Source organism: Leguminivora glycinivorella, chromosome 7 (assembly GCF_023078275.1).
Source record: "Leguminivora glycinivorella isolate SPB_JAAS2020 chromosome 7, LegGlyc_1.1, whole genome shotgun sequence".
Classification (NCBI taxonomy): domain Eukaryota; kingdom Metazoa; phylum Arthropoda; class Insecta; order Lepidoptera; family Tortricidae; genus Leguminivora; species Leguminivora glycinivorella.
The window spans coordinates 9,381,076-9,391,541 of NC_062977.1; the positions used below are offsets into that span (position 1 = coordinate 9,381,076).

Sequence of the window (10,466 nt, forward strand, 5' to 3'; positions counted from 1 at the left end):
TTTGATTTAAAACCAGTCTAGAAACACCGCTGTTTTTCGTCGAAGTACTCGAGCGCTTATTATTTCTTGCGATAGAATTCGACAAATCACTTTTGTTTACGTCAGGGTTTCGCGGGGTATCGGACGCGTTAAGAGGTCTTTTTCCACTTCCGATGTCGGATTTATAAGTAGATATTATAGGGGAAACCGAGCCGTCATCGTCCGGCTCGCTCAGGTCCTCCATATCAAAGTCCGGTTGGTTTTACGATTCACTATTTATTAATACGCCTAACAGTAATACGCAATAATTAATCAAAACACAATCAGAAGTATCAGAACACAATAAAACACATAATCAAAACAATAATAAAGTGATTCAGGTGTGATACAGCTCACCAAAGGACTCGTTGACAGACCGGCGGCTCGAGCGAAAGTGCTCAATCCCCAGTTCAAAACAAGCACCTACCGGTTTGCCAACGGTCACCTGATCCACAGAATGATTACATAATATCGCCGACAGATGGCGCAGTCAACCAGCTATCAAGCTAAGTCGCTTGTCAACGTAAACAATCTATAATAATTTCACAGTTTGACGCTAGATGGCGCTCACAAAGGTTACAGTAAATAATAACAGATGGCGCTTTTATTAATAGCGCCGACAGATATAACATTTACCAGGTAGTCCTTTAAACCTACAGGCGACTTTTGCACAATATTTAAAGACAATCAATTGACTATTGAACTGATTTTTAGTTCATTCATTCATTCCCTTACCCTTTCCAGTCGTTCCACCGCCATAGTTGCTCATTCTTTTTTCGTGCACGGCGACGAACGCACGCGCTCCTTTAGCTCCGCAGCTACGAACATATCGTACTCAAAAATGTCTAAGCGCACAGCTAAAGAAAAATTAATTCACTATCGTGAAAAAATCAAGAGACTTGAACAAATTTATGATTCGTCTTCATCGGAAGATGAAGGTAAGTTGTTTATTTATTCCTTAATTCTAAGAAGTGATTATAATGAGCCGACATAGGGATTGACTGCGAGTCTCTAACTATGATCAAATAACCATCGGGGTTGACTGCGAGTCTCCAACGATGTTAAAAAGCAGAACAATGCGCGCAATCTTCAGTAGATGCACGTTACTCTGCGACATAAATATTTTCTCAACCTACCCCCAAGAGAAAATATTTTTCATAAAAAATAATTTATCACTTCTTTCTTGTTTTAGATGTTGTAATGGACCCTGACGGTCCCATACTGGCTCATGATCCTATTATACAGGAACCACAAAGAAACATCGAAAATCCCGAACCGGAACATAATAGTAGTGTACCGATGTCGGACCATAATAACGGGATTATTGTACCTGAAAATCAGGCAGATTTACCGATGTCGTCAGCTCAACCCGAGCTCGCTCCAGACATGCTGCTCGCACTCGGAGAGTCCACAGAGGCACCCCGGAATACGGCGAAAACATCCACGACAATCTAACGAAACTTTGGTCACCGTTACTTAAAAAAGGCATGACGACCGAAGCTAGAGATAAAATCTTAAAAGACTATTTGGTTCCCGACAACTGCCGGTTGTTACAAGCACCAAAATTAAACGTGGAGATTTCAGCAGCCGTACCCGATATGGTTCGTAACCGAGACAAAAATCTGGCCGCGACGCAGCAGCAACTCGGCAACGGAATCGCTGCTATTAACAGGGCCATGGATATTCTAATCAAATGCGCCGATCCCAACGGAATCAGAGCTATGAAACACCTCAGCAACGGTTGCCGCATTCTGTGTGACATCCATGCGTCACTTACTCAGAATCGAATAAAACTCATCACCCCTAGTCTCGATAAGTCGTTCTTGCAAGTTATTCAAGATACAGAACGTGATGAAACGCTGTTCGGCAATAAATTGGCTGAAAAAATCAAGGCGGCGAAGACCATTGAAAAACAAGGTCTTCAAATTAAGAAAACGTCTCCAAAGAAACCCGCGACGGCACAACCGTCGACAAACCGAGCGTCGTACTCGGGAAACTGGACAGCGCCCCCTCGTTACGCGTCGAACAGGGGGGGGCGGAGAGGTGCTCGCAGGCAGGCGAGCTACAGCCGTCGGGCGCTTCCGGACGCACAGCCGGCCAAGGCGGCCCCTGCGACCAGGACGAGCGCCCAGACACCGTAACACAGGTAATCACATCCAAATAAGTCCGTTTTATAACTCCTACATTAAACATAATACGGCTACATATACCGTTTTCATTTGGGTCAGATATGGTTACCTACATTTAAGGGCATTTAACTCAGACGGGAAGTAAACACTCTTTACGTCAAATACCCACAGTATACTTTATGTAAAGTTAGCTATTCAATAGCTGCTAGATTTAGGAGCCATATCCGTGCCCCAGATTAAAAATTCGATATATATAGATATTTATCGGGTTTCTTCTTGTCCCGAGATAACGGAGAAAAGCATACAAGTATTTAATACTTATAACAATAGCCTCACAAAAAATAAAAATGACGAAACAAAATTGCACAATTATTTTGTTAATGTATCATTTGAGACCAGTCCTCACACTCATTTGAGTACCAGTCCGTCTGGAGGTTGTTTGATTTTAGTCCTTGGAGCAAGGCTTTGAAAGCTGAAACACAACTAATTATGCAATTTTGTTGCGGGTTTTAATACGACCGCAATTAAGCTAGTACGAATAACATCGTATAGGCAACATTCAGTTTCCTTAACTATTATACGCGCATACATAAAATAATTGGTAATGATACGAGAAGCAAATTCTATTTTTGCATCATGTATACCTAACAAAATATATGAAGGATCGCTAATCCAGACTCTCTCCAGCTACCGAAAGAGATGCTTCGAACGGAGTATTTTAACTTTTAGATAGCAGGTTCACCTGTTTGGTAAACCACCAATTATATTATTTGCTTCTCGTGTCAACGCGATAGCGGTCGACGCATTTACACTTATTCAAGTTTAAAACACTTTTAACCCCTTTTTTCCCATTACAGGGACTGCCATCCCCTACACAATGGGTTTACCCTGGCGGTCGAGAAGCACTTCGACAGTCCTTCAGTCGAAGAGGCACCCCGCCAGAGGCTATAACACTGATGTTGGCATCACTTTCCGATAAAACAATACAGCAATACGAAGTTACCTATAAGCTCTGGTGGCAATTTTGCGCTATTAATTCTATCGATGTTTTAAATCCACAGAAATCGTCATTACTGTCTTTTCTAACAGAACAATTTAACAAAAAATGCGCATACGGCACACTGAATAGTCACCGTTCAGCCTTATCCTTGTTATTGGGAGACAATGTCGGTTCGGACAATTGCGTGAAACGCCTTCTTAAAGGCGCGTACAAACTAAGACCGAACGGTCCCAAGTATAACCATACATCATTCTACCCTCTCGAGCGCAGAGAGTAACATCTCGAAAACTTGCATCCGCTCTCGTGTTCAATATTATTTATTAAATTAAGTTGTTAAGTTATCTATGCTATATATCTTTAAATAGTTAACGCCTAATTTAATCTGTGACTATTAAGTGCAAGCGCAAACGCACAAAAAACAGTGCAAAACCGGTCGCCTCTCTGGACACAATAGTGCGCCTACCGCGCGCCTGCCACAAATCAATACACAGGTACCGTGTACACAACGTCTCGCGAGTGATTTATTTTTCACATAACTGTTTTGACGACAATGGCTGTGTGTTTAGGCTGTAAACTAGCTATTAAACCGACTGAACTACTGCATTGTGAAAAATGTTCGGACAATTACCATTACGAGTGTCAAGGTATGCCACGGGCTACATTTAAAAATTTAGTCGAGAACAATATGGAATGGACATGCCACTCATGCTGTAATGTCTCAAGCCGGAGAGGAGACAACACTCACACACCAATCCGAACCGTCACCTATCAGTTGGACGAGACGAACATGTCACTCGACGACTCCACCGTCCTCCAGTCCGACAGCGAGCAGCCCGCGGCCGCGGCCAGGGAGGCCTCCATCGGCCTCCAGCAGTTCAGTGCGCTCCTAGACACCAAACTCTGTGCTTTTAAAGTGATGTTACTAGTGGAAATTAAATCGTTGATAAAAACCGAAATTGACGTCGCTGTCAGTGCATTAAGATCGGAATTCGACCAATCCATCCAGTTTATCTCGGCTGATCAAAATGATATGAAGACAAATCTGGCTTCCGCACAGGATCACATAAAACAACTGGAACAAACCAACACCCAGCTGACATCGGACCTGCATTCACTTCAGAACTGTATGGCTTCTATGGAACAGCAGTCTAGAAGCTGCAATATTGAGCTAGGTAATGTGCCTGAAAGGAAAAATGAACACCTCTTGACTGTCATGAAGAATGTGTGCGAAGTTATCAACTACAACATAGCACCTCGTGATATAGTATCTATACACCGAGTACCCCACGCCGAGTCTGCCTGCACCCGCCCCAGAAACATAATAGTAAAGTTGTCTACAAAGATACTTCGCGATGACATCCTGTCGGCATGCCGAACTAAGAAGGGCCTGACATCTGATCAAATTGGTATCACCGGGCCACAGCATAGGATCTACTTAAACGAACACTTAACACTTAGAAACAAAATGTTATTTCGCGACGCCCGAGCCACGGCCAGCCAGCATAACTACAAACACCCATGGGTTCGTAACGGTCAAATATTCGTGCGAAAAAATGATACATCACCCGTGCTTGCTATTAAAGGCCCCCGTGACATCGAGAAAATTAAACCTTAGGTTCTATGAGCTAAGCATCAAATTGGCTGTAAAGTGTCACTTACTTAATATAATGTGTAAACTACTATTGTTATTCATAGGCATAATAATTATATTCGTAATAAGCTACCGTACCCGATTTATTTTTAGTTCTAGTATTTTAAGAAGTATGAGTGTTTTGTACGTTTTGAGGAACTATTTTATTTTTCATTTATTTATAAATGTGATCGTGTCATGCACGAAAAATAAAACAACGGAAGTGATTATTTACCACGTTTTAACTGCATACAATATTCGATACCTATTAGGTAAAATGCAAAACGGTAGGTATCGGCTCATAACTAATGTTATTTTGGAGACATGGCTTAATATTATATCACATTATAATTATTCAAATATTCGCAGGGTTTTATTTACCTACTCAATCAACGATTTTAAAATAATTAGTGTAATTGTCTTTGAAAACGAAAATGAATAGTAATCTATCCATTTATTACCAGAACTGTAGAGGATTAAGATCCAAATTACATTCCTTGTACATGAACATCCTATCCAATTCCTTTGACATTATTATCCTTACTGAGACCTGGTTACATCCCGACATTGCCGATAGTGAATTTATGGATCCGCGATACACTGTGTTTAGAAGCGACAGGGACCGTGTGGGTACCGGTCGCCGCGACGGCGGCGGCGTGCTGGTGGCGGTGCGCCGCGAGCTCGACGCCGCGCCGTACGTGGCGCGCGCCGACGTCGGCGCGGCCGCGGTGCCGGCACCGACCTGTCCTATTGTTGATCACGTCCTACTGGAACTACCAGGGAACCGGAATCACAAATACGTCATTAGTGCTACCTATATACCTCCGAATGAAAAACTAGGTACATATGTTACTCACTTTGAATATTTGACAGCTATTCTGCTATCTCCCACGGTACGGGGTTACTGGGTTTTAGGTGATTATAATTTACCTACGTTAAACTGGGTTCCGGTGGGCCAGTGCTGTAAGCCCGACATTACAACATTGCATGTCCCACAAAATGATTCTGTTCGTAACTTTATGTCTATCACAGGTTCTTTCCAAATAAATACCTACTCATAAAAACTTAAACGGCCGCATACTAGATTTGTTTTTTTCTAATGATACTGATTGTAGGTGCGTATTGGCAGCTGCACCGCTTGTGCCAGTTGATCCGCATCACCCTCCACTCACCTTACATAACCAGTAACAATAATATATTCAATAAAATTAATACCCCCAAACTAGTTTTCCATAAAGCAGATTACAATGCCATTAATAATGAATTGTCTAACATTAATTGGAATAGTTTAATGTTTGGTCTCACGGCGGAACAGGCGGTACAGATTTTCTATGAAGTAATTTTCAAGGTCATAAAAAAGTTTGTTCCTGTGAAACCAAGTAATTCGTCGCGTTTTCCGGCCTGGTTTACTCCTGCTTTAAAACATATTTTTAATAATAAAAAAAGGCCTGGGTAAAATGGAAAAAATACCAAAATCAAATTGACTATGAAACTTTTTCACTCTACAGAGAACGGTTCAAAAGGCAGTCAAGTGTGTGTTACAATGCTTACATGAAATCAGTAGAAGCGAATATTCAATCCAACATTAAATATTTTTGGACATTTGTCGCCAATAAACGTGGAACTACCAATATCCCCAGCACAGTCTCTTATAACAGCGTAACAGCCAGTGATCCCGCCGAGGTGTGTAACTTATTTTCTGAATATTTCCAATCTGTTTTCACTTCGTCTACTATTCCCCCTGACCTAGATCTTAACGAATTAAGAAGCAGCCCGTCCAATGTTCACATTAATGACGTTCATATACCAATCCATCTTGTCAAACTTGCTCTGAAAACAGTGGATACATCAAAAGGTTCAGGATCCGATAATATCCCTCCAATTTTCATTAAAAATATTGCTGATAACATTTCACAACCTCTCTATCAAATTTTTAACAGTTGCCTTAAAGAAGGCACATTTCCTGACATTTGGAAAATTGCAAGAGTTGTACCTGTCCACAAAGGAGGTTCCAAGAGAGATGTAAAAAATTATAGGCCTATTTCCCTCCTTCTTATTTTATCTAAACTTTTCGAAAAACTGGTTCACGATGCTCTGTATCCAAGTTTACACAACATTATCCTACCGCAACAACACGGTTTTGTCAAGAAAAGATCAACAACGACTAATTTAATCATTTACACCTCTTACCTTTTCAGAAGTACAGACCTGAATTCACGCATTGATAGTGTATATACAGACTTCTGTAAAGCATTTGATAGAGTAGATCACAAAATCCTATTAGAAAAAATATATTTCAACGGAATACGAGGTAATTTGTGGAGATGGTTTAGATCCTACATTACTAACCGTACACAAAAAGTGGCAGTCAACGGATATGAGTCGAGATGTGTCAATGTAACCTCTGGAGTTCCACAAGGCTCTATATTAGGACCCTTATTATTCATTTTATTTATTAACGACATAGACAGCTGCTTTAAATTTTGCAATTTTTTACTTTACGCTGATGATCTTAAAATTTACCACACTGTCGAAAACGAAGAAGACCGCTTAAAATTTCAAAGTGATTTAAACCGTCTCAGTGATTACTGTCATATAAATAAACTTTCATTTAGCTTACCTAAATGCAAACTAATTACTTTTACCAAGAAACTTAACCCATTTCCCACTTCCTATACCCTTAGCGGATCGACTCTCGAAAATGTTTCGGTAATAAAAGATCTTGGTATCCACCTGGACTCAAAGCTTCATCTAGATTCTCATATCAACTATATCATTGGTAAAGCATTCAAAATGTACGGATTTATCATGCGTCTTGGAATGGATTTTAAGCAACCATCAACCTACCTACATTTATATAAGTCTTTGGTTAGGTCTCAACTAGAATATGCTGTGTCGATATGGAACCCTTTCTATGATAAGTACAAAAACTCAATAGAGATTGTTCAAAAGAAATTCTTGCGTGCCATGCATTACCGTTGTTACCGTTCTCGTCTAAGCTACCAGCAGCTTCTCGATACGTACAAATTACTCAATCTACAAAACCGTCGCCTCCTTCTAGACGCAATGGTCCTATATAACCTTTGTCATAGTAAATTCGACTGTCCCAGCCTGAGTGGGGCTCTCAGCTACCGCGTGCCGACGCGGGCACGACAGCGCGCTGCTCGCATGCACCAACTGTTCGCAGATGCGCGCTGTCGAACCCGCGCCGGGGAGCGTGATCCCCTTTACAGAATGGTCAAATCATATAACTTACATTTCAATGAAATTGACATTTTCATGATGTCAGACAATGTATATAAAAGCAACTTAATTAAATTACTCAATAATAAACAAAATTGAAAGCCACTCCAATAGACCATACTATTATGTACTTACTACATTCTTACTTGTCCTCAAAATTGTTGATAATGCAGTCGTTTGTTTTGTAATTTCTTATCTACCTTTTACGTGTTACGTACGTATATTTGTTAATAAAATTGTGTTAGTGCGTTACTATATTCACAAACCTTTGTACTATTTCCATTGTTAACTACCTTTAATTCAATATCATTGTTACCTTGCGCTGTATACTTTAGATTTAAGTTAAATCTAGTAATCGGTGGACAATGTTGTTGGTCTCACACCTTACTATTGTTAACACTGTAATTCTCTATTAGAGCCTTGTGTGTTACTGTTTGTTGTCCCAAATAAATTGAAAAAAAAAAAAAAATACATGGGACCCTCACGTTGTTTTAAACCATATCTCTCACTGGTATCCCAATAAAAGTATAAGCCTGGAATATTTGTCGAAAAAATTAGTAACATTACTGGCCATATGCACAGCGCATAGGGTCCAAACATTCTCACTTATAAAAATCGAAAATGTTATTGTATCCACAAATGGCGTCAAAATTGGTATCACTGATATAATTAAAACATCAGCCGCAGGACGAGAACAACCTGTTCTCTTCCTTCCATATTTTAAAGATAACGTTTCTATATGCCCTGCTACAACTCTCAGAGATTATATTTTTGTAACGAAAAATATGAGAGTTGATAGTATGGGACATTTGCTATTGACATACAAACTCCCACATAGACCTGTAACTTCTCAAACCATCAGCAGATGGATTAAAAATGTTTTGTCGGAAAGTGGTATCGACATCAGTGTGTTCAGCCACGCCGCCACGTCGGCCGCGCGCCGCGCCGGCGTCAGCCTCGACACCATCCGCCGCACCGCGGGCTGGACCGCGGCCTCTACGTCCTTCGCGCGGTTCTATAATAGACCACTATCGGACGACGGGCTCTTTGCGAGATCTGTTTGCATGCCTAATGCAAGCAATAATGAATAGATAATTAAATCATTGATTATATTTAGATAATTTGTTAATCAATACAAATAAGTTCATTAGTGATGATCGAATTTCTCTATCATACAGTATTTATGTCGATCTGGTTTAGGGACTGTTCAAACACCATGAATGTCTAGTAGACTTTGGCCTATGGCTAATTTTTTTTATCTGTTTCTCTTATTCTGCTTGCATCAAAAATTTACGGCATTCCGAAACGTTGCTCAAAAATGCGTTTTTTTTTAAATTATATAAGTTCACCGCATTTATTCTGCAAGTGCCCTATTGAAGAACCATGAAGAGGACTCTTAAAGAATATGTTTTGGCAGCATATTAACCTTTGTTTGTTGAAATCGTACTAATGAGTCATTGGAATATTCTCAAATTAAGCCAGATAAGGGTTGTCCGCAATGTATTTGCTAGACCTTAATGAAAGTACCATAAACTCCCTAAAATAAAATCAATATCAGACCTTCTTATATCAAATAGTGCTTACCAATACCTTCAGATCATACTCTCGGAACATAATAATACAAAATTATGCACATGTCAGCATTTAGACCAGGTTTTTTTTGTGCTTAATACTCGTACTTAACGATACAGTCTTTATGACATCAACTAATTTTATGAAACCTAGCACAAATAATGATTATTTCTTAAATCGGAATATAAATACAACTTGAATTGAATGATTATTTTACTGACATTTATTTTAGTTCTATTTATTTGATTTAATTTGGCTTCCATGGTTTTCAATTAATTATTATTATGTAATGACAGATAATTTAGATCTGTAGAATAGAAAATGACATGGGGTTCTTCAAGAAGCAGGTATTTAGGGTTCTCAAAGGCCGGCAACGCATAAGTGACTCCCCTGATGTTGCTTATGTCCATGGGCGGCGATGACTGCGGCTCGTCTGCTCGTTTGCTGCCTATTTCATAAAAAAAAAAGAATACTAACCTATTTAAGTTACCTATTTAAGTTACCTATCTATTATATACCTATTTAAGTTATCTATTTATTTTGTAATTGCGTACTAACAATAACAGTTGGTCCTTTAACTAAATGAAATTGAGTTGAAAAACAAATCCTATATTAAAAATATTGTTAGGTAAATTAACCGCACATTTAATAATTACAGGGTACAAAATGTGACAAAACTTTTTTCTATTACACACGATCCACTATTTTTCTTTATAGGAGGTTACACCTTTTACATCTCTCATTATAGTCATAATATTGATGAACTCGGTTGAAACGGATTATTTGCTATTTCAGAAGCAGGTATAAGCCTGTGTTGTAATAAAATCATGTTTATAAGCTTATAAAGTCAAGATGTAATAAAGCTCTAAGGTAT

At 39.4% G+C, this 10,466-nt stretch overlaps 1 protein-coding gene across 2 annotated transcripts; it reads left to right on the forward strand.

Annotated features, from left to right (window-relative positions):
* The first annotated feature begins 644 nt into the window (after nt 1-644).
* Nucleotides 645-3,389, forward strand: LOC125227744. Of its 2 annotated transcripts, XM_048132058.1 has the most exons (3): nt 645-956; nt 1,211-2,164; nt 3,005-3,389. In XM_048132058.1, exons 1-2 carry the CDS (start codon nt 860-862, stop codon nt 1,471-1,473), a joined length of 360 nt encoding a protein of 119 aa, XP_047988015.1. In that variant the 5' UTR covers nt 645-859; the 3' UTR covers nt 1,474-2,164; nt 3,005-3,389. The 2 variants fall into 2 exon arrangements, with proteins under 2 accessions (XP_047988015.1, XP_047988013.1); XM_048132056.1 differs by having other exon boundaries at nt 645-2,164.
* Nucleotides 3,390-10,466: the final 7,077 nt, after the last annotated feature.